The 25,578-nt window shown below is 36.6% G+C and overlaps 1 protein-coding gene across 5 annotated transcripts in view; it reads right to left on the reverse strand.

Annotated features, from left to right (window-relative positions):
* Window positions 1-25,578, reverse strand: part of Spg11 (SPG11 vesicle trafficking associated, spatacsin) — a 75,656-nt gene that overhangs the window by 49,222 nt on the left and 856 nt on the right. For 4 of the 5 annotated variants that reach the window (XM_058584763.1, XM_046461810.2, XM_046461809.2 and 1 more), the window contains exons 2-10: window positions 23,066-23,247; window positions 21,591-21,815; window positions 20,449-20,647; window positions 15,085-15,222; window positions 14,461-14,909; window positions 13,198-13,343; window positions 3,498-3,633; window positions 827-982; window positions 311-486 (exon numbers count right to left, since the gene is read on the reverse strand). In XM_058584763.1, the coding sequence (XP_058440746.1) occupies window positions 311-486; window positions 827-982; window positions 3,498-3,633; window positions 13,198-13,343; window positions 14,461-14,909; window positions 15,085-15,222; window positions 20,449-20,647; window positions 21,591-21,815; window positions 23,066-23,247 (1,807 nt within the window). Of the gene's footprint in view, window positions 1-310; window positions 487-826; window positions 983-3,497; window positions 3,634-13,197; window positions 13,344-14,460; window positions 14,910-15,084; window positions 15,223-20,448; window positions 20,648-21,590; window positions 21,816-23,065; window positions 23,248-25,578 lie in introns of those variants that run through there. The other variant, XM_046461811.2, reaches the window with a different exon arrangement.

The following is a 25,578-nucleotide window of genomic DNA, read 5'->3' on the forward strand; positions in this document are numbered from 1 at the left end:
TGAAGTGCCAGGCCCAAGACAGTGAAAAGTATTACTTGGGGAAGGGCTGCTTCAAATGGCCCTGGGGTCAGGTGCTGGATACAAGTGGGCAAGATTGGCATTAAGAGGGAGCCTGTGTTCTGAATTAAATAAACAAATCTCTTGTAGACATAAATTTGAAGTCATATCCAGAGATCCCAAAACCTATGAAACCTAAAACCCTTTCCGAAGATTCTGAATCACAGGTGTATAGATTCTAAATTCTATTTATTTTATTGTTTTCAGGTCCTCTGAATCTAGCACATAAAATACAATAATTATTCATATTTACCTCAGAGCTGAGTTTCTCCCATATATCACTCTCTTTCACTGTGCTGACACTTTCACTGACATTATATTCATCTATAGTATCTGTTGGCTTCCAAGGAAACTTTATCATGAAAGTTCTAAGTTCATTAATGTAGCTGGTCAAAATATCCACTGCTTTCTGTAGATGTTCATCTATCTCTGTGGAAAATATCAATGTGCCAATTCACATACATGTACATATTATGGCAGCGGAAGGAAGAGGACATGACTAGTTAGAAAGAATTCTAGAGAATGCCAAAATTGAAAATTGCTATCTTCAAATTTTCAAAATATATTTGAGGACTGTTTTCTATTTACAAGCATCTGTGTTTTAATATAGTCCTTTTTACATTCTTCACAATGATTAGTCCTAGGTCTTTTTGCCAACTTTCTCAGTATCAAAACTCATTTCACTTAATTACATGTCAACTTTATTCAACTTTAGCAAATGGCATTTCACTGTCCTGACACACACCCGTTTCTTTGCTGCTATTCTTACCTTCAGTGTGAATACAAAGTTCCTTCATCTGTTTGTTAAGGAAAGACAATGTAAGACTAAGCAATTGCTCTGAAAAGTGTTTGCTTTGGGTTTCAGAATCACTTTCTCTAATTGCTGAGCAAAGTAAGTCCAATGCTGGTATCAGCTCTTCCACATCTGAGAAAGAAGCAAAGAAATTAGTATGAAGGACACTAGACTACTCCCAATAAAATTAACAAATCCAAAAATTCCATGTTGCAATATTTAAAATACATACAAGAACCAATGTGCTATTTTCACAAAACTTTTATGAAGGCTTCTTACCTGCAACTTTAATGATTTTCATTACTACTAATAATTATTTACTGGTATTACCATTAACTACCATTTTGCTAATTTACTACATCTTAAGTACTAAACTTAGTATTTATAAATTCTTTCTTATTCCAATAGCTTAAGAAGTAGATGTTCCTTTTTCCACAGATGAGGAAACAAGTACAGAGAGGATAAGTAATTTGTCTAAGCTAAAAATGGCACAGGCAAAATTTGAACCTATGCCTGTGTGATTCCAAAGCTACTCTCTTCAACACACAGAAATGTAAGCCCCTGAATTCTCTACTTGTTGCTGAAGGCCCTAATGAAGTGATTCCTGTTATGACTGCTTATGTGAGAATGATAGGAACCATGGGCAGTCCTCCCAGGAAGTAGGTAAAACTTATTTCTATGCTTTTTTTTCTTCTTCTTCTTCTTCTTCTTATTATTATTATTGGTACTGGGAATTGAATCCAGGGTCTCACACATATTGGGCAAGCACTCTACTACTGAGCTAAATCCCAGCCCTTGCCATGCTTATTATTCCACGTTCACTGTTGCCCTTTAGAGCAGAGCACTGCAAGTGAGAGTAGAGGAGAAATCATTGACCACCAAACAGGGGAAGTGAACAATGACCACATACTTTCAGATGGAGCATCACTCAATATCACAAACCAGGATTTTTTCTATAAATTCAAGTGGATTAAAAAGGGGGGGTATCTTAAAAAGTCAGCAAGTTGGGAGGTAGAAGACCAAACTCTGCAATCAAAATGAAAGAGGACTGGGAATATAAGCTCAGTAGTATAGTGCTTGCCCAGTATATCCAAGGCCTCCAGGTTTGACCCCTAGCACCAACCAACCAACCAACCCCCTCTCAGCACCAAAAAAAAAAAAGAAAATTTCTAATTCATATTATCAGTGAGAACTAACACTGAGCAGATTGTCATTTTCTCTATATGCAACTAGGGTAGAAATTGATAGAAGTTCTTTGGAGGAAAATTTATCAAGGCAATTAAGAATGTGCATTATGTACACTCACTGGCCTGAAAATTTCATGTCTAGAATTTATTCCAAGTATATTTATTCCAATTATACATACATAAAATTACACATAGCATTTATGGTATATTGCCAATATTTAAAAACTGGAATCAATCTAAATGTCTAATAGTTGGATGAGTAAATTATGACATAGTCCATACAATGAAATTCATGTCATCATAATATCTATCTATGTATACAAATATGTCTAAAATATATTATTCAAGTAGGGAAAAAAAGCAGATGATAATATCACATGTATAGGGGTGAGGTAATCAGGGACCACCACAGGGACATTAAACGTATGGTATTTTTTCCCACCCTCCTCACTCTTCCAACCCACCTTCTCAATCACAAAAACCAGATGCATCATAAAAGCTAGAATGCCTTCAGGGGCTGGGGTTGTGGCTCAGCGGTAGAATGCTCGACTAGTGCATGCAGGGGCCCTGGGTTTGGACCTCAGCACCACATATAACTAGGTTAATAGAGGTGTTGTGTCCAACTACAACTAAAAAAAAAAAAAAAGCCTAAAGATGCCTTCAACATAATGTCTCCAAGAATAAACCAGATGAGAGAATGAGACTGTTGGAAATCACCACAAAATTTGTACAGGATGGTGATAATGATTAAAAAATACAGGACTTCAGCACCCCCCTCCCAATAAAAATAAAAACGTACATCTCCCTTTGTTTGGGGAACAGCCTGATCCACTTCTCCATCAGTGTTTTCTCTCTGCAGGTGAAGTCCCAATTAAAACCTTGCCTGTATGTTAATGCTCCCTTGATTCAATTTAATTTCAACTGTCATCAAGTCAGAGCTTCCACCTCAGGTTTTACCTGTCCCTCTAAACAGAGGATTGACATGATTATCTGTTCCAAGAATAAAAGTTAGGCTTCCTATTTTTTAAGGAAGAATAGCCAAAATCTTAGGAAGAATTGATAAAGTAGCAAAAAACGAGTCAGTGTGAAAATTCTTATAACAAAATCTAATCCACAACTCCACAACTCAGAAAGCAATCAGTATAGTCCATATACATCTCAGACAGTTGCAAGTATCAGCAATGAATTTTATTCTTTCTTGTATAAAATTTTCATGAATTTGAAAGATCATCTTCTCCTTGCATATTAAAAATATCAAACACAGCACAGAATATGAATAATATCCCACTTAGAATGACAACATCTATAGATTCTGAAAACTCTCTCAAGTTTCCACAATGTATATAAATCCCATACATTAGTTCTGGTAAGTAGAGAAGTCAACAAGCCATCAGAATACACGATAATTTCAAAGTAATTAAAATGATCAGTACAAATGGAGAAGTCTTTATTTTACTTACTTCTTAAATATAAATGAGATGGTGGCAAGTGATCAAACTGATCAGGTACAGAAGATTTTGAAGACAGGGTAAAAAGATTTTCCTTGCTCTTCAAGAAGAAATCTACTGTGTCCAGCTGACGATTTTCTATTCCAGCCTAAAATGGGGGGAAGGAAGAATCAGGAAAAAAAATCAGGATTCAGATTTTTTTTTTTAAACTTTAGAACTTAACGTGCAAAGACTGATGGAGATGTTACTGGGTGGCTCTAATAACCACCCGGGAGGAAAGAGATTAGGCCATGACACTCAATGCTCCAGAAATATTCAGAGCCAAACTGGTAGGAGAATAGGTTTTATCAGCTTTGAAGGTAGATAAAGCTTTTGAAATAAGATAAAGATGCTCACCCTTACTTCTAGATATTATACTGAAGGTCCTAACACCAAAACAGGACAAAAAGAATAAAAGCATAAGTATTTTTTAATATTCTTTTAGTTGCAGAGGAACACAATATATTTATTTCTATGTGGTACTGAGGATCAAACCCAGTGCCTCACACGTTCAAGACAAGCACTCTACCACTGAGCTATAGCCCTAGCCCCCCAAAAGCTTAAGTATTCAAAGAGAAGAAACAAAGTTATATTATTCTGATGTTAAATGCAGATTAACTATATAAAGACTTCCATAGAGTAGATCCATTATTAGGATGAGTTAACAGATCAGCTAAATACAAAAATCAAGATATAAAAAGTTAACTGTATTTTTTTAATATTTATTTTTTAGTTATAGATGGACACATATTTTTATTTTATTTTTATGTGGTGCTGAGGGTCGAACTCAGTGCTTCACGCGTGCTAGGCGAGCACTCTACCTCTAAGCCACAATCCCAGCCCCAACTGTATTTCTTTACACTGGAAAGGAATGATGTAATTTATAACATACCACTTATAACAAATAATAGGTAAAACAAGATGGCAGTAAAGTAAGACCTTCTAGAAATGATTGTCTCTTCACAGAAATATCAATTTGAACAGCTATTAACACATGAAATTACCTTCACCAAGAAATAAAGAAAAGGTGAAAGATCACAGTACCTGGTTTTGACACACACATACACACACAAAACAAACGACTAAGGAAGGCAGAAAAGAGTTGCCTATGTCACCTCTCGTCCAACTCAAAGCAAATGATATGGGAGAGATGCCTTCTACTTGGGGGAAAGAGAGGGAATTAGGTCCTTAGACTTGGAACTGAGTACTAGGACTACCACAATGAAACCCAGTGCTACCAACAGCCTATTTCCACCGCCCCTCCCCAATTCCATTTCCTAGAGGTAGATATGCCCAGTGTCTGCTAAAAGTCTATGATTGGTGTGTTGTCACTATTTCAGCACTAAAGGGCAGAAAAATACTCTGCTGGGCCAGTAAAACCCAACCCTGAGCAGATTCTAATGGCTCCTGTTCTTGTGCTAGTACCACTGGACAAGGCCTCTGGACCTGCCCTACGCCAGATGAAAACCTGAGGCCCTGGTGGACACACTTGTACTTCAGTCAGCATCACGTCTAGCTAGCAATACATGAGTACAATGAGTACACAGCAGCAGACAGGTGACAGGAGCATGAACCTTGATCCTGCCCATGCTGTGCTAATTTCAGCAGGCTGTAGGCTCCAAGTGCAACCCAGCATTGAAGCATTAGTAGTCACAAGACTGCCCACTCTACCCTAATACAAACCCCAAGTAACATAGCTCAAAGAGTCAATATCCACTTGGGAAGAGTGAGGAAAGTGTGAAGTCACTTCTGAGAACCCCAGGGCCACTCCTTCCACAGTAAGACCCTGTGACAGGCAGAAGCCTGAAGTGACTAAACATGGTGACTATAGACAAGGTGTTTGGGCCGAATGTGGTCCCAAACAGAGACTTCCAAAGACTGACTACATTTTTTAGACACTTCCCCAATCCATCCTAAAGAACTGACCATTATGGATTTGTGACAAATTTGGGATTGGGGTGCCCTCTCATGCTGAAACAGTGACAACATATCAATCATGGGCTTAAAAATCTGAGCTCAGGATACCATTCAGTCTGAAATATCAGCAGTGACCATAGGTTCTGAGAAAATAAGCAGCCAACTTAGAATTTATGCAAGGACAGGTACAAACAAAGCCAGATTATGAAGAATGGAATAAATACCCAATCCTCAAGGTGCACATGTTGTGGTATACCAACAAACATCAAGAACTTCCAGAAAACCTTGACTTCACCTAAAAGGCAAAATAAGGCACCAGAAACTGACCATAAAGCAACGTGTATGAATTCTCACACAATTTTTTTTGGTACCAGGGATTGGACCCAGGGGCACTTAACCACTGAGCTACATCCCTGCCCCCTTTTTAAATTTAGAGACAGGGTCTCACTGAGTTGCTGAGGCTGGCTTTGTACTTGCGATCCTTCTGCTTCAGCCTCCTAAATTGCTGAGATTACAGGTTGGGTGAAACAATACCCGGCGCTTGGACAAAGAATTTAACCTAGGTATTTAAAGAAAACTAATGTCTCTTCCCCAGAATTGCCTACAGAGATGACAGCCATTTTCTATTTAGTGAATCTTAATCATTGGCCACTCATACATCTACAGTCTACCTGTCCCTACTGCCCCTGGATTAGGTTTGCTTTCAGACCTCTTGTGAAGCCCAATATCAAAAAGAAGATGAAGGAACTGGTATTGTGGCTCAGCAGCAGAGCACTTGCCTCCCACATGTGAGGCCCTGGGTTCAATCCTCAGCACCACATATAAACAAACAAATAAAATAAAGGTATTGTGTTCCATCTATGACTAAAAAATATTTTTAAAAGAAGATAAAGAAATTCATCCAGCAACAGGCAGATTGATACATCAGAATTAAGATAAGTAGCAGCGAACAGATGTTTGGACAAGGTGTAGAGAAAATTCAAGGGCCGATCTTGATTCTCAACATTAGTTATGGAAGCACTAAGAAAACTGAACATGCTGCCCAGTGGCTTTTAGATGTTACTGGTCCACAATGTTAAGGATCAGGAAATCTTCCTGATATACCTCCTTTTTTTTTTTTTTTTTTTTTTTTTTTAAATACTGGGATTGAACCCAGGGAGTACTAAGCCACTTAACGAGACAGGGTCTCACTAAGTTGCTTAGGGCCTTGCTAAATTGCTGAAGCTCGCCTCACACTTTCAATCCTCTTGAGTTACTGGGATTAGGGTTGGGGAGTGTGCCAACACACTTGGCTCAATAAATCTTATGCAGAGATTGCTCACAATGTTTTCCCTAAGAACTGGAAAGCTCAGCTAGCCATCACAATCACCAATTCCAGTGCCAGGCTGTGCAGCAAAGAAAATAGATGGTTTGAGCACACTTTATTTGTGTTTAAGTAGAACCATAAAAACTGCCAAAAAGGACTGGGGTTGTGGCTCAGAGATGGAGCACTCACCTATGCATGGGGCACTGGGTTCAATCTACATTCTGTCTTAGATTCTAAGACAGAATCTACATAATGGGAGAAAATCTTTGTTCACTACTCTTCTGACAGAGGACTATTATCTAGAATATATAGAGAACTCAAAAAACTTAACACCAAAAAACCAGATAACCTGATTAATAAATGGCCAAATGAATAAAGAGACACTCCTCAAAAGAAGAAATACAAATGGACAACAAATATATGGAAAAATATTCCATATATTAGTATAATTAGAGAAATTACTAATTAGATTAGTAATTAGATTAGTAATTAGAGAAACGCAAATCAAAACCACATTGAGATTTCCTCTCACACCGTCAAATGGCAGTCATCAAGAATACAAACAATAATAAATGCTGGAATGTGGAGAAAAAGCAACATTTTTACATTGTTGGTGGGATTGTAAATTACCACAACCACTATGGAAGTCAGTATGGAGATTCCTCAAAAGACTAGGCACGGGCCAGGCGGAGTGGCCCACGTCTGTAATCCCAGTGGCTTAAGAGGCTGAAGCAGGAGGATTGAGAGTTCAAAGCAGCCTCAGCAAATGCAAGGCTCTAAGCAACTCAGTGAGGCCCTGTCTCTAAGTAAAACATAAAAAAGAGCTGGGGATGTGGCTCAGTGGTTAAGTGCTCTTGGGTTCAAACCCCAGTACAAAAAAAAAAAAAAGACTAGGCATGGAAACCACTATATAACCCAGCCATACCATTCTTCAGTATTTATCCTAAACAATTAAAGTCATCATACTATAATGATACATGTATACCCATGTTTATAGCAACACAATTCACAACAAACTATGGAACCAACCTAGGTGTCCATCAACCAATGAATGGATAAAGAAAATGTGGTGTATATATAGACAATGGCATTTTATTTAGCCATAAAGAAAAATAAAATTATGTCATTTGATGGAAAATGGATAGAACTTGAGACCATTATGTTAAGGGATATAAGACAAACTCAGAAGGCCAAGGGTCATATGTTTTCTCTCATATGTGGAAGCTAGAGAGGAAAAAGGAAAAGAGGACTGAGGCTGTAGCTCACGGGTAGAGCACTTGCCTCGCACGTGTGAGGCACCAGGTTCAATCCTTAGCACCACATAAAAATAAATAAAGATACTGTGTCCATCCACAACTAAAAAAATATTAAAAAGAAAAAGAAGGCAGGGGAGAGGTGGGAGATCTAATGAATATCAAAGGAAGTTCAGTGGAGGAAACAGATGGGGGTTGGGGGTGGCAGAAGGAGGGGGAGAGGTGAAGTGTTGGGGAGCTATATTGGCCAAATTTTATTGTTATATTGTGTGCAGGCATGCATGCATGAATATTTACATAACTATGTACTACTATAAGGTACCAGTAAAAAATGTGGGGAAAAAAACTGTCAAAAATTATTTATAAAAAAGGAAACTCAAAAAACTTTAAGGAAACAAGTAATTCAGTAATTTATCAGAGAAAGTTAAAGGATTGAAGTAATTTAAAAAAAAAAAACAGAAATCCTTGAGCTGACAAATACACTAAATGAAATGAAAAAATGTAACAGAAGGGATCACACAGAAGAATCATTGAACTTAAAGAAAAGGTATTTGAAAATACACAGGGAAGAGAAAGAAAAGAGAAACGAAAAAAAGCTCTCTTGGGTCAGCTTTTAAAAGAGCAAATATTTAGCATTTAAGAGGGACTTGAGAATAAAGCTTATACAAAGGAATAATAACAGAAAACTTCTTAAACCTAGAGAAGAATACAAATATCCAGGTATAGGAAAGTCTAAGGTCACAAGTCAGATTCAACTCAACCAAATCTACTCCAAGATGTATAATCAAAATCTCAAAGATTAAAGACAAAGTAAAGGGGTTGGGGTTGTGGCTCAGTGATAGAACCCTTGTCTAGGGTACATGAGGCACTGGGTTTGATCCCCAACACCACAAAAAAAAAAAAAAAAAGCAAAGCTAAATAAACAAAATAAAGGTATTGTGTTCATCTACAACATTTTATACACACACACACACACACACATATATATATAATGTTTAGTGTGTATGTGTGTGTGTGTGTGTGTGTGTGTATATATATATATATAGAGAGAGAGAGAGAGAGAGAAAGAGAGAGATTGATTCTCAAGACAGCAAAAGAAATAAATAACATAAGGGTATTATGATTTATCTGACAGCAGACCTCTCAGCAAAACCTTTATAGGCCAGAGGAAAGATAATGAGGTATTCACAGCACTGAAGGAAAAGAACTGGCAACCAAGAAAATTGTACCAAACAAAGCTAGCTTTTAGAAATGATGGAGACAGACAATCCCACAAAAGCTGAGAGACTTCATCACCACCAGATGTGTCCTGTAAGAATTCTAAAAGGAGTTCTTCAAACTAAAAGAAAGAGATGCTAACAAGTAAGAAGAAAACATCCAAATGTCTAAAACTCACTGGGAAGGGTGACAATACAAATCCAGAATGCTTTAATTCTGTAAACACAGTTTTGTAAACCACTTATATCTTTGGTATTGGAACATACAAAAAAATAATGACTACATTAATATGTTAAGAGACAGGCAATATAAAAAGGTAGAAGATGGGACATCAAAAATTCAAAATGTGGAGAAGAAGACTACCACTAAATAGGGAAGAGAGGTGGGAGGGAAGATGGAAGGAGAATCTCATTGTTATACAGAATACATATATGATGTTGTGATGAGAAAAAGAAAAAAAAAATGTGTCACATTAGATTGGATAGAGAGAAAAGATGGGAGAGGAGGGGAGGAGTAGGGGGGATAGGAAGGGCAGCAGAAAAGAATAGACAATATGATTGATGTATGTACATTCCATTATATGTCAAAATACATTCTGCTGTCATGTATGACTAAAAAAAATAAAAATAAATCGTATGGTAAAAAAAAAGAAATTCCAAATGTGGACTCTGGACGTGGTTCAAGTGGTAGCGCGCTCGCCTGGCATGCGTGGGGCACTGGGTTCGATCCTCAGCACCACATAAAAATAAAGATATTGTATCCACCTAAAACTAAAAAATAAATATTAAAAAAAATTCAAAATGTGGGAGGAATGCAGTTTAAGTGCAGATTTTTTAAAAATTAGTATTTTTCCTCTTCCTATATTTATAATCAATGTTAAGTTACTATCATTTCAAAATAAGTGTGTTATAATCAAAAGTTTTTTGTAAGCCTCAGGGTAGACACAAAGCAAAAACCTATAGTATGCCCAAAGTAATAATAAAAATATACTATATAAAAACACTACAAGATAAAAATCATTTAACCACCAAGAAAGACCATAAGAGATAAAGAAACTAAAAATAAATAAGAAAAAAAAAAAACACTAGAAGCTGGATTATAGGAATACAACACCATGTTGTATTCCTATAATCCAGCTATACTAGGAAGGCTAAGGCAGAAGGATCAGAAGTTCAAGAATAATCATGGCAATTTAGTGAGATCCTGCCTCAAAAAAATAAAAATAAAAAGGACTGGGGATGTAGTTCACAGTGGTAGTGCATCTCTAGGTTCAATCCCCAGTACTGAAAAGGGGGGGGGGGGAACAAAAATAATTTTTAAAATGGTAGTGGTAAGACTTTACCTGTTAATAATTACCTTAAATGTAAATGAATTAAATCCACCAATTAAAAGACAGTGAGTGAATGGATAAAAAAGAAGACCTAACTACATGCTGCTTACAAGAAAATTCAGCCAAGTGTGGTGGCACATGCCTGTAATCTTTGTAACTCAGAGACTGAGGCAGAAGTATCATAAGCTCAAGGCCATCCTCAAAATAAAAAAAACAAAAATAACTGAGAATGAATGCCACTAGGTTCAATCCCCAATAGAGGGTAGAAATAACTTAACATGCAGGAACGTGTACAGACTAAAAATGAAGGTCTGGAAAAATATTCTATGTAAACGGAATCCAAAAGAAAGGAGAAGCCATACTTTTATCAGATAAAATAGACTTTAAATTAAAGGCATTAAAAAGAAAAAAAAAGATGATTATAAAGATAAAATGATCAATTCTGCAAAAGGAAATAACCTTTGTAAATACATATACATTGAATATTGGACCACTGAAATTCATAAAGCAAAAAAACCCAGATCCTCATGCATGCTAGGCAAGTGCTATACCACTGAACTACATTCCTAGTTCATTTTTCATTTTGAGAAAGGGTCTCATTAAGTTGCCCAGGCTGGCCCCAAACTTGGGAGCCTATGGCCTCAATCTCCAAAGTAACTGGGATTATAAGCATGCACCACTGTCCATAAAGCAAATATAAACAGATTTAAAAGGAGATACAACTACATATTAATGTAGTCATTATTTTTTGTTTTTAGTTTTCATACGAAAAGATATGATTTACACATGTTTACAATATGAGAACATTCTGAATTTGTCTATAAAATTAATTGTACCAGTGAGTTTTATACCTTCTGATGTTTTCTTCTTTCTTATTAGCCATTTTCTTTATAATAAAATAACAGGGGACTTTCATGCTTTTAGCAACAGATCATCCAGACAGAAAAATCCACACATACACACACACACAAAAAAAAAATAGAATTAAACTGAACCCCAGGACCAAATGAACCTATCAGATTTCTACAGGACATTCCATTCAACAGCTGCAGGATATACATTCTTCTCAACAGCACATGAAGACATCATATGGTAGGATACAAAACAAATCTCAATGCCCAAAAAACTGTAATTGGATCAAGTATCTTTTCCATCCACAGTGCAATAAAGTAAAAATCATTAACAAAAACACTTCAAAAACTATACAAACACATGGAAATTAAACAATGTACTCTTGAACAACTGATGGATCAAGGAAGATTAAGAAATTTTAGTCAGGCATAGTAGTGCATGCCAGTAATCACAGATAACTTCACAGATGAGGCTAAAGGGTTTTGAGTTCAAGGCCAGCCTGGACAATACAATGAGACTTGTCTCATAAAAAGGGCTGAGGGGGGCGGGGGCACAGAAAAATCTCAAACTATCCTTTTGCCTCAAGGAATCAGAAAAATAAAAACAAACCAAACCCCAAATAAGCAGAAGAAATAATAAACATCAGAAGTAAATGAAGCCGGGCAGATGCAGCTTCATGAGCCAGGAGGATCACAAATTCAAAGCCAGCCTCAGCAAATAAAATATAAAAAAGGGCTAGGGATGTGGCTCGGAAGTTAAGTGCCCCTGAGTTCAATCCTCATTGCCAAAAAAAAAAAAAAAGTAGTAAATGAAATAGAAACAATATAAAAGATAACAGAAATGAAAAGGTGAATTTTCAAAACGGTAAACAAAATTGATAAACTACTGACTAAAGCATGTTTCTATCCATAAAACAGAATAAAAACTACCTAATCCATCCATCTCATCTAATTGTTATAGAACAAAATTAAATAATGTATATAAGAGTAGGTGAACTGTAAAATGTTGTATAAATTCAGGATGTAGCCCCTAAAGCTGGATAGGAAGGGTAGAAAGTATAAGGTAGAAATAAAGATCATTCCTGTTCAAGCTTGACCACAGCTTGCTTCCACTTCATTTATTCTTTCTTTGTTTTCGCTACTGGAGATTGAATCCAGGGGTGCTTTACCACTGAGCTACATCCAAAGCCCTTTTTATACTTTGAGACAGGGCCTTGCTGAGTTGCTGAGGCTGGACTCTGACTTGCAATCTTCCTGCTTAACCTCCTGAGTCTCTGAGATAATAGGCATGCACCACCACCATCCAGTTCATTTAGTCTTACTAGCTTACTGTGGCCTCCATTTCCTATAACACTATCTGTCTGAAACAATATGTATTGTAATCTCACTTAAATCCAAAGGGGGTAAAGTGCTAAATAAATTAGGGCAATGAAAGAGACCTGAGCAAATAAATAGGTAAAGACTATAGTTCTATTGGCTTCTAAGTTGAATGAATTTTCTCAAATCCTCAGTCAAATAAGAGTACATGACAGTGCGCAGCATGGTGGCACACTCCTATAATCCCAGTGATTTGGAAGGCTGAGGCAGGAGGATTGCAAGTGCAAGACCAGCCTCAGCAAATCAGTGAGGCCCTAAGGACTTAGTGATTCCCCATCTCAAAACAAAAATAAAAATAAAGGAGTGGGAATGTGGCTCAATGATTAAGTGACCATGGGTTCACTCCTCAGTAACAACAACAACAAAAAAAAGGTTATGTAACAGCAAATAAATTTCTACAGAAGACATTTAATTCTGTTACCTCCAGTGCATGTATGGGAATTGAGCACCTTCCCCAACCATTGAGATGACAGAGAGAGTCCACAGTGCTGGCACTTCCATGGATCATTAGTCTGTTTAAAAATTCCTCTTGAGTCAACCCAAACAAAATCAGAGAAAGTCCATTTTCTACAGGAAAAATAAAAGTTTTAATAAATTACTAAGACTTACATCTTATGTGAGTCCTACTTATATTTTAGTAATAACAAATATTACAAATTACCGTAATTACAAATATTTATTAGATGCTATTTATTGCTTCCACTTCATTTCTATTATGATCTTAATACCTCATGGTTTGTCCAATTTTTTTTAAAGAGTTTTATTTTTAAAACATTTCCCACAAGGCAAATTCTGATAAGAACCCACGGCACTGAGACGTAGCCCAGTGGCAAAGGGCTTCCCTCTGAGGTATGCAACCCTAGGTTTAATACCCAGCACCACATACAAAAAAAGCACATCCTATGAAATAGCACTAGACTTCGTATTTCTAGTCCCTACTCACTATTATGTTGCACAATCAATATTTGGAAACGGACAGGCATGCTGGCTTGTGCCTGTAGTCCTAGCATATGGAAGGCTAAAGCTGAAGGATCACTGGAGACCAAGAGTTCAAGATCAGCCCAGGCAACATAGCAAGACCCCATCTTAAAAGAAAACAAATACAAGGAGAAAAGAAAACAAATACAAGGAGAACAATGGATTAAAAAAAAAAAAATCCTGAAGCCAGATATAGCAGCTGGAAAGGCCGAGGCAGGAGGATCACAAGTGCAAAGCCAGCTTCAGCAACTCAGCAAGGCCCTAAGAAACGTAGAGAGACACTATCTAAAAAATAAAAAAAGGCTGGGGATGTGGTTCAGTGGCCCAGTACCAAAAAAAAAAAAAGTCCCTTCTAAGAAAACTGAAACTTGGCTCCAACTCTTCAGTTAGTATGCACGAATGCAGGTCTACCACTGCTAGATCAGTAATAACTAGAAATCTAGATGTTGTGTAAAATCCTCTAATATTTCATGTTTATAATAGATATCTTTCTCCTAGTATCTTAGAATTTAGCCAAACAGAAATGATGTTAATTAAAAATAAAATACATAAGACCAATGTTACCAAGAGCAATACCAAATTTCCTCTGTGAATGGTTACCACTACAAGGTGAGAGCAGGCACACATAGACACAAGGACAACAGAAGTAAAATACATCAAGAAAGCACACCTCTTGACAATGTATTTCAGTATAAGACCTTCTTACCTGTCAAAAGAAGGCACAGTTGCTGGTCTCCACTATTGTCTATAGGAATACACTTCTGGCCAAGGAAAAAACACTGCATGCCCTGGGTCTCCAAATCCCAGAGGACAATGGTGCAGCCTGTCATTCCCACTACCCATGTAAACAGTGCAGAGAATCCTGTCACAGACATACATGTGAGCTCTACTGGTTCCTCTTGTTCACTGAGGTGCATTAACTTCCAAGCTTTTCCTCTATCACTGGTCTTCATATGAGCTTTCTGTGGAAAATTAAACTGACCATGCATCATTGCCCGTGGAAGGAAAGCACAGCTTGGCACATCAGTACTATGGTTACCAGATTCAGGGGACTCCAAATGTAAAATATCCTGGAACCATGAAGTACAACAGGAAACCTCTCGTTTGGAGCTCTTTATTGTTTCCTTCAATGACGACAGCTGGGCATTCCAAGACCTAGAAGATAGGGTAGCACTTATACCAGTTACAGTGAAAGGCATTAAGACTAAACCAGAACAAAAATGCTCTTTAAAAAAATAAGTATCTACCAAGTAAAAACCTTTAGTGAAAAGTTAGTCAGCAAGATGAAAAAAATGGAAATGAACAAAATCATAAAAGGAAGTTTCTGTACCTATCAACCTGGAAGGAAAACTTGGTCAGTTTCATGTTATGGACAGAGTTAACAGGATCATCTTCATCTATCCCCTTAGGTCCTTGAATAGGAAGGTCTTCTAGTGTTCTTTCGCATAGTAGGTGTCCTGGGTATTGCCTATATTTAAAAATAGTGACAGCCAGAATAAAAAGTAATGACCAAACCCAAATTTCTGTTATAATTGCTCTTGCAAAAATTGGGGGGGGGGGGGGGGTCACAGAGAATGAACAATAAATTTCCCAGAATGAAACTCCTTATCTCCCTGCCTTATAAAACAGTGAGTTAACTTCATCAATTTGACTGTTGGAGCATATTGTAATCCCAGCATCTTGGGAGGCTGAGGCGGGAGGATCTTGAGTTAAAAGCCAGTCTCAGCAAAAGCGAGGTACTAAGCAACTCAGTGAGACCCTGTCTCTAAAAAAAATACAATACAGGACTGGGGATGTGACTCAGTGGTCAAGTACCCCTGAGTTCAATCCCCAGTACTCCCCACAAAAAAAGAATTTGATTTCCAGCTGGGTGTGGTGGTATATGCCTGAAATCCCAGAAGCTCAAGAGGCCTAGGAGGATGGCAAGTTCAAGGCCAGCCTCAGCAACTTAGTGAGGCCCTAAGCAACTTAGCAAGACCCTGTTCTCAAAAAAAAAAAAAAAAGGTGGGGGGCTGAGAATGTGACTCAGAGGTTAAGCACCCTGGCTTCAATTCCCAGTACCAAAAATTAAAAAAAAATAAATAAAGCGGTAAGAGCATTTCTTGACTACTATATTGTAGATGTTTTACTCAACACTTTATGTAAGCTCTTATGTCTTTTAACAACCTTATAAAAATAAATAGTCTAATTTTATAGATATAAAAATTAAGCTTCTGAGAAACTTTGAACCAGGTTAGTTTAACCATAAAGCCCAGAGTTTTAATTACTCACTATACTGCCACCACAAAGTAAGAGTTAGGCTGAGACCAGGCAAATGCATACAAATTAGAAGGCAAAGTATTATGTTTAAATATAGGCGGAAGAGTGTGTGTGGAAAGAGGGCTGTCACACTGAAGAAACAAAAAAGAACCTAGTGGTGGCTAAAGAGCAGTAAATGAGAAGGTGGAGAAGGACAGATGGCTCAGGGCCATGTGAGCTATTTAAGAATTTTTAACTTTTATATTGAGGTGGAGAGAGGTAGCTGAAGATTTTCAAGCAGAAATGAGAAATGATCAGATGCAGAAGACAGCTAGGGAAAGCATATAATCCTCAAGAGCACTTGGTTAAGTAAATATTAACCCTTTCAATGACTTAAAGGTAATAAATTGGTACAATATTTGTCAAGGAGATGATGAAAAGTCAGAAAAGACAGGATAAAAATGAAAACAAAGAATGTATGAAAAAGTAGTTCCCTAACAGAAAAGATAGATCTCCTGCCCTCCGACGTTAATACCTGGCTATACCTCTGATAAATTCATTTTAACAATGTCACTTTGTCTACTGTACAAAGGATAGATTTGAAGAGTAAGAGCAGACATGAGACTAAGTGGTTGTTAAGGTAGTTCAGATAAAACAATGTAGTAACATGGATTAGGAGTTAAGAAGTGGACAGATTCAAGAAACATTCAGGAATAGCTAGAACTGGTGATTAACTTGATGTGGATCCAGTACTGAAGAGACTGGAGACAGAAAAGAGAAAATGGAAAAGATCCCTAAGAAGAAGGGAAGGAAAAAGGAAACTACTAAGAAACTGAGGAAGTCCCAGGAAATGCGTTTTAATTCCTTTATAAAGGAGACAACGTCAGGGCTGGGATTGTGGCTCAGCAGTAGAGCGCCTGCCTAGCACATGCAGGGTTTGATCCTCAGCACCACATAAAAATAAATAAATAAAATAAAGATGTTGTGTCCAACTACTACTAAAAATTAAATATTGAAAAAAACAAAGAAGACAAGGTCAGCCAAAAAAAGGTTGATGTAAAGAGATAAGTGGGTTTGAAAAAATAGAGGTTTAAAAACAATGTTGTAAAAATGAGTTCATGGAAAAAAAATTGTAAAACTTCGAGGCAATACTGTGAAATCAACTGACGATAATGAATGCAAACCTAAGCATCAATTTTCCTTTGTTGATTTCTCACAAGTTCAAATTGCTTGAGTATAGACACTAAAAAGGCAGAATAAAAGGTTTAACTCAGAATAGACATTTTTCAGACCAAGTGTTATCACAGGGCAGAAGCAAGAGTTTAGAGAGCAAGCAGGAAATGACTAAAATGAGAAATCACAAAATCTACACTGGAAAGGAAGGGAAGTGAAGACAGAAGGGGGATAAAGACTATAAGGTCAATGAACTGGAAATTCCAGTGAAGTTAGATGACTGGTAAGGTGGGAATACTTGAGAAAGTAAGCCAGAAAATTTGGGAAGTTGTGGTCAGAGTGCAGCTATGTAGAGAAGTGATCTAGGGGAAAAGTAATTTCAAATATTAACAAAACTCAGGATATGCATATGAGAATAGACAGCTAAGGTGGATGAACTGAAAGAACCCCAGCTACTGAGGAGGCTGAGGCAGGAGGATTGGCTTGACCCCCACAAACTCAAGACCAGCTTGTGTTGAGCTAGGATTGTGGCTCAGTGGTAGAGTACTTGCTTAGCACATGTGAGGGACTAGGTTCAACACTCAGCACCACATAAATAAAGCTATTATGTCCATCTACACATACACACACACACAAAAAAAAAAAAAAAAAAAAAAAAAAGAGTGGCTTACCCCATCTTAAAAAAAAAAAATCTCAAGGAACAAACATGAGTTTGGTTTCTCAAGGAGCTTACATGAACTCTATGGAGGGAAACATAGGATTATATAATTAAATGTTATACTCTAGTTCAAAGTAGAAGTGCTACAAAAGTTCAAAGAGGAAAGAAATTTTAACAAGTAGAAGGAGGGAGTTTTAATAAGTAAAAGGCTTCAAGAAAGGTGGATTTTAATTGGCTCTCAAAAGATGAACAGGGCTTGATCAAATGAGAAAGAGGCCTAATGTTCTTTATCAAGGAAAGAGGAGTTTTTATCAGGAGGAAAAAAAATAACAAAAACAACTTTAGACTTCAGAGCACACTCAGAAAATAAGGAGTCAACTCCAGGAAAATTACACTAATAGCTGGGTGTGGTGGGACAGGAGGCTGAGGAAGCAGGATCATCTAAGCTTAAGAGTTTAAGGCAAGCTTGGATAACAGAATGAGACCCTTTCCAAAAATAAATAAATAAATGTAAGTAATAAATACAGATCAGTCATTTAGTTGGATAGGATAGATCCTTAAATTTGGTGCAGGAAACAGAATAGTAGTCCTGGTGTATTGCCAGTACATCCAAAGGAGAACCCTATACATAATGACTAGAGTAACTGAGTAAGCTTTCCTCCTTTTTTAACAAATTATTTTCCAAATGTATGATCAGATGATAATTCTACAAATATAAAGAAAGTGTGGTTAATCAGCAAAAATAGCCTTCTAATAAATAGAAGAAAACAATCTGAGAATACACTAATCATCCCTGCTCAAGGATTGAAATAAAAAAAAATTCACACTTGTTAAAGACATCTGGTAGATAAGTGAAGATGAATTTATCCTTTCTTGTAATCCAAACAAATAGCAATAAAACTCATCAAAAAGCATTACCAGGGGCTGGGGCTCAGCAGCAGAGCACTTGATTAGCACGTATAAGGCACTGGATTCAATCCTCAGCACCACATTAAAAAAATAAAATAAAGGCATTCTGTCCAACTACCAAAAAAAAAAAAAAAAAAAAGCATCACCATTTCGTCAGGTGCAAAGTGGTGCACACCCATAATCCCAGCAACTCGTGAGGCTGAGGCAGGAGGATCAAGAGTTCAAAGCCAGCCTCAGCAACTTAGTGAGGCACTCAGCAACTCAGTGAGACCCTGTCTCTAAATAAAATACAAAAAAAGGGCTGGGAATGTGGCTCAGTGGTTCAATCCCCAGTACCAAAAAAAAAAAAAAAAAAAAAAGCATTGCCGTTCAAGGATTTGTTTATCTCATTCATATTAAGGTAGAACCAAGATTCTAATGGTTTTAAATGGCCCTAAATATTGGAAATGATAAATGTTGACTGGCCTATTTTTAGATAAGAAAGTTACAATAAATAGTCTGTTGTGTGGACACACACATACCCTTAAACATCAAAATTAGAAGCAACTAGAATACCTATATCAAAAAAACAGCACAAACTAGGTGTGGTGGCGCATGCCTATAATTCCAGCAGTTTGGGAGGCTGAAGCAGGAAGATCACAAGTTCAAAGCCAGCCTCAGCAAAAGGTGCTAAGCAACTCAGGGAGACTCTGTCTCTAAATAAAATACAAAATAGGATTGGGGATGTGTCTCAGTGATTGAGTGCCTCTGAGTTCAATCCCTGGTACCCAAAACAAAACAAAAAAAACAGCACAAACAAGCACTCAGTTATTATTAATACATTTAGACAGTCACAAGTTTAGATCCTCCAAGGTAAACATTTTGGAAATCCACAGCTAGAAAAAACAAGAGGATTACATCTTGTCAAAGTCCTGTAAGAGGAACAAGAACCCCAAGGTAATCAGGACCCCAAAACCACAGAAGCAACTCTAACACATTAAGATATTCCATTTCTCTTCTGCTTTAATGTGGGGCAAGAAGTGAGTGGATAATATATAATAAGCAGGTGCTTTTAAAATTGTGCAATCTTGATTGCTTTTTTAAAATTCATGATATAACCTACACACAATCAAACCATCTATCAAAATCAAAACTGATGTGTATGCAAAAATCAAATATAAAAAGAAAGCCAGTAGTTATTTGTATACCTTAAACTATACACTAACAACTTTTCTGTGTTGTAGCTAGAACTTATCTGACTGCATAGAAAAAGAAAACTTTTTTAAAAAGCTAATGAGTAGGGCTGGGGATGTGGCTCAAGCGGTAGCGCGCTCGCCTGGCATGCATGCGGCCCAGGTTCGATCCTTAGCACCACATACAAAGATATTGTGTCTGCCGAAAAAGCTAATAAATAAATAAATATTAAAATTCTCTCTCTCTCTTTGAAAAAAAAAAAAAAGCTAATGAGTATATTTTGTTGTTGTTGTTGGTACTGGGGATTGAACCCAGGGGTGCTCTACCCCTGAGCTATATCTCCAGTCCTTTTTAATTATTATTCTGAGTTAGGGTCTTGCTAAGTTGCCTGGGCTGGCCTTGAATTTGCAATTTTCCCACCTCAGCCTTCTGTACTGCTGGGATTTTAGATCCATGCCACCGTGCTCACCTAACAAATACATTTTTAACCTTATATTAGTTCTGATAATTTACCTCAAAGTAAAAATTGCAATATCTACATACCTGAAATATAAATTTAAGTTAACAGCAATTGCAGAGTTGGAAGAGCTGACAATCACTACATCTAGATCCTGAGATACTTTCAGTGAAGTGAAAGAAGAAATCTTGGCTGGTTCCTGTTGCTGCTTATTGTATGCATTTTCTTGGTAAAGTGCTAATTCCACATGAGCTACATTTCTGCCATTCACAGTATCAAAAATATCTGAGTTAGAGTTAAAGAAAACATCAGTTTATAAGTATACCTAACCATTTAAAACACTGGATGGTACAGTGCTACAGATTCCATTGCTGCAATCTTGTAGACAACAGAAGACTGAAAACCAAGGCAGATCCTATGGTAGTATCGAAGGAAATATGAAGTTGGTGGCACAACATACAACCTGATACAGGATTCATTCAATAGTATTCACTAAATAACCACTCTGTGCCAGACCCTGAGACAATGCTAATATTTTCCACTAGGGTTCAACAATAGTGTTATATAAGAGATCAGATGAAGCTAATTTTAACATTTTACTTAAGCCAATTGATTCAAAATATCATTTCAACACGTAACCAATATTAAAAATTGAAATGTTTTGCATTCTTTTTCTTAGTAAAGTGCTTGCCCAGCATGCATGAAGCCCTGGGTTCAATCCCAGCATGCATGTGTGGACAAAGAATTCAGATCCCAAGTTACTCCACCAATTTTGAATCTCAATAGCCACATATACCCAGTGCCTATGTTAGGTAGCACAGATTCTATAATCCAATGACAAAAATTAATTTAAATCTAATATTTTATGACATCTTTGCATGTCATAAAAAGTCATCTAAATCCTTCCTGGAACAAGCATATAATAGGTACTCAAGAAGTATATTTTGAATAAACAGCTAATGCAGAGTACATACAATTTTAAAACAACACAAGTATGGATAATTATGACTAAAAATACATCTATACCTTAGCAAATATTTCAATAGAATATAAAGTGATATGGTTTGAGTATTTTAAGTTTATGAGAATTTTTTTCTCTGAAAAGTTTTACTGAAAAACCAACCATTCTCCATATACTCAGTCCCCAAAACTACAAGCTTAAAAGGCTTGTCTTTCTAGACATTCTCCTTCTCTATATATGAATTAACATATTTATTGCCAAGGATACAGATCCAGCCTAAACTACTCAAAACAAAAAGAACTCCTCTGCAGAGCTGCATGTCAATAATCGTGTTCACTGTCTGTGTAGGCAAGGATAATGTGAAGCAGCTGAGTACTCTGATTTCAGAATCTCTTTCAGGAAACATGATATGGAGGATGATACATTTGTTGATGAACAATAATGATGTATTATTGTTAAATGAGAGAATCCTCAAAGACAGTAAGGAAATACCTATGAAATAAAAGGATGTTATTTCAAATTCATTGCTCACAATTTTACAATTGGTAATCTTGATCTTATAAACAAAAACAGGTAAAACAAAAAAAACTAAACTTACTTCAAACTCAAGGTAGTTATTACTCATACTCATCTAAGCAAGTGGTCACTGGGAGGTGGGTAAAGGAACAAATAAAGATGCCCTACAATGTCCCTGGTTTCTTCTGTTTATGGCCACAGTCTGGCAGCACAACAGGAGGAAGATTTTAAAAAGCCAATTTGCCCACTGGACCCCACAGATCAGAAATCTTTTTTAAGGAAAAAATATGAAAACTTACAATTCAAGGACAGGGAGTTTGTTACTGCTTTAAAAATAGAAACCTGCATGCTTTAATTTTTGCTCCTGTAACCATTCAGAAAAACATAGTCAATAGCTCTATAAGCAGTCTAGATTAGCACCATCCAATAAAAATGTATGAATCACAATAAATGAGACACAGCCACATTGAAAAGAGGTGAAATTCATCTTAGTATGCATTATTTAGTCCATTATAGCCAAAATTATCATTTCAACATGTACTTAAAAAGTAAAATTTTAGCTGGGCACATGGCACACACCTGTAATCCCAGCAGCTTGGGAAGCTCAGAAAGGAGGAATATAAATTCAAAGCCAGTCTCAGCGACTTAGCAACAACCTATCTCAAAATAAAAATTAGAAAGGGCTGGGGATGTGGCTCAGTGGTTAAGTGCCCCTTGGTACAATTCCTAGTGTGTGTGTGTGTGTGTGTGTGTGTGTGTATAAAAAAAGTAAAACATTAACAATTTTTTGTGTTAAGTACTAAATCTTCAGGGCTGGGGATGTGGCTCAGCGGTAGAGCGCTCGCCTTGCATGTGTGCGGCTCTGGGTTTGATCCTCAGCACCACATAAAAATACATAAATAAAATAAATATATCGTGCCCAACTACAACTAAAAAATAAAAAAAATATTTTAAATAAATAAATAAAGGTGTTGTGTCCAACTACAACTAAAAAATATTTTAAAAAGTACTAAATCTTCAAAATCTAGTACATAAATGACATTTAAAGTATATCTTTGTTTTAACCTCATTTCAGTGCTTAATACCCCAAGTAGTTAGTAGCTACTATAGTAGACAGTGTAGACCTCCCTCCCTGATTTCACCTGAGACATTTTCATGAAATATCTAAGAATACAAGGTAATGTCACAAATTTAAGCATGCTGGAAGACCACATATATGTACTTACTGACTCCTTGCTCTTCAATAAGCTTTTGCAGTGTCTTCCCACTGCAGTTGTACAATATGGTTGCATCACATCTTCCATCTTTCAAGTTAAATTCATAAATTAACAGTTCATAATTTTCACAAAAAGCGAGCAGTTTGGGTTTGTCCGTTGAAGTGCCGTTATGAGAGTCCTCCCATACAAAACTAAGGAAAAAGATTAGATTTATCATATTCTATATCCAATCATATTTATCCAAAATAGTAGGGATAGTTACTTCACTTGGTAGCATCAATTCTAGATTCAAACTTAGAGAATATAAATTGTTCCAGGATTTGCCACCCTCGCTCCCTCTTCTTTCACTTCTATCCCATCTACTCCTTCATACTAACATAAGAATATGGAACTGGGTGATAAAAAGTGGCCATGGAGCAAGAAATGCTGCCTCATTTTATTCTTTCATCTTAAATCCTGATGTTTAAAGAAACTGTTATGATCAAGAATAAGTATCAATAATCAAATATGTATATTATTTATGAGGTGGTGCTTAATAGACTTTTGCTGGGCTAAATTTTTTTTTTTTTTTTTTGGTTTTTATCTTTTATTGGTACTGAGGATTGAATCCAGGAGCACTTTACCATTGAGCCACACCCAGTCCTTTTTGAGACATGGTCTGCTAATTGTTGAGGCTTCCCTTAAACTTATGATCCTATTGCCTGCCTCCCAACTCACTGGGATTACAGATGTGTGCCACCACATCCAGCAGGTAAATGTTTTTTAAATATGTTAAAAACAAAAGTGATTCTTTGTATCCACAGACTTTAAAGACTCCAAAATGGCATATAACAATTGTTCAATACAATTTTGTGTGAAAACGAGAATACAAACTGCTGCCTAAGATAGTTATCAATAACCAGAAATGGCTACAGTTCCCTTGAAATGTGGGTAGTGCAACTGATAAAATGAATTTTTAACAGCCACGTGTGGCTTATGGCTACCATACTAGACTGCACAGTTATAGAATTCTTAAAGTACTGTGACATAAAAATATCAACACTGGTTAACAAGTTTAGAAAACTAATGATGCTATAGTTTCAAATATTAAATTACATTTAAAAGGTAAAAATAAAAGGGCCCAAGCTAGGTGCAGTGGCATACACCTCTAGTCCTAGCTACTCAGAAGGCTGAGGCAGGAGGATCTCGAGCCTAGGAGTTGGAGGCCAATTTGGGCAACAAAGCAAGACCCTATTCTCAAAAAGATAGGAGCGCCCAACACAAGGCAATAGAAAAGATAAGGCTACCAAGCTGATATAGTTTCCTTTTTAAAAGCTTCCTTTTTCTACAAAAGTTTTATATCAAGTAGGAGTGGTGCTATTATGTCTTTATTAGATAAGATTAACAATGTTTCCATCTGTCTTTACAACCAAACTGATGGGTTTTTCACTAATGCTCAATTTGTTTACACTGAAAATATGGAAAATATCAATGAAAAAAGTTAATCAAATTTGTATTTTATACAGATGATTCTGTAACATTAAAATTATTAGCACATAGAATGACTATACTGCCACTTGGAGAAAGGAAATTTTTGATGAAAATAAAATATAATTTCAATAATGCAAAAAAACTACATATTTAAAGTACGAAGTAAACTTCACTACAAACTTGTCCTTGTTTTTACCTTAGAAAGTATCTTAACTGAATTAAAATTCAATTCAAATAAAGTTGAAAAGCAGCCTTTTTGATCCTCATTTCTTAAATTCATGAGCCAGCATATGAATACCCAAATTATTCTTATCTCCTCTGATAGGCTCTCATAACACCTGTAGAGTTCTGGTTTTTTCTCCACCCCATTTCTTTACTCTGCTGCATTCACAGGTATTTGATACTGTTGAATAAACTAACTTCCCTTATGGAGAGATTATTCTTCCTAGCAGCCAGAGGCAAAATAAGGCAGGCAAACAGAACAGGTTAAAACATTTACTGATTTCACAAACTAATCTCTAATTGTCAGGTGTTGTTACAGGATCTTGAGATTTCAAGGTGAGAGCAGCAAAGAGATGTCTCACCTTGAAATCTCAAGACTGCTACTCTAAGTCTTTAAAAAACTTTTTTTTTTTTTAACTGGGGATTTAGTCTAGGAGCCATGTTACCACTGGGGTACATCCCTAATCCTTTTTTAGACAGGATCTAAATTGCTGAGGCTGGCCTTGAATTGCGATCCTCTTGTGTCAGCCTCCCTAGCCATTGGGATTATAGGCGTGTGCCACTGCACCCAGCATTAAAAGAGATCATTTCTAAGATATTTTCTATTATTAAAAAATGTAGTCAAATACTCAGAGGACACTCAAACTTTATGATGTAAACTGTAAATCCTGGACCAAAAATAAGTGGAAAGAATCCTTTTTTTTTTTTTTCCAAGTCTGCCTCCCCAGTCACGGGAGCAGCTATCTCACAAGTAAGAATGGTGCCTTATGCAACTTTACATGCACTGCTTCTAGGTAACAGTAGCTATATAACTCTTTATTAAACAAATC

The sequence above is a fragment of the Marmota monax genome, unplaced genomic scaffold (genome assembly GCF_021218885.2).
Source record: "Marmota monax isolate L192 unplaced genomic scaffold, Marmota_monax_Labrador192_F-V1.1 WCK01_AAM20220418_F8-fsc00001, whole genome shotgun sequence".
NCBI classification, from domain to species: domain Eukaryota; kingdom Metazoa; phylum Chordata; class Mammalia; order Rodentia; family Sciuridae; genus Marmota; species Marmota monax.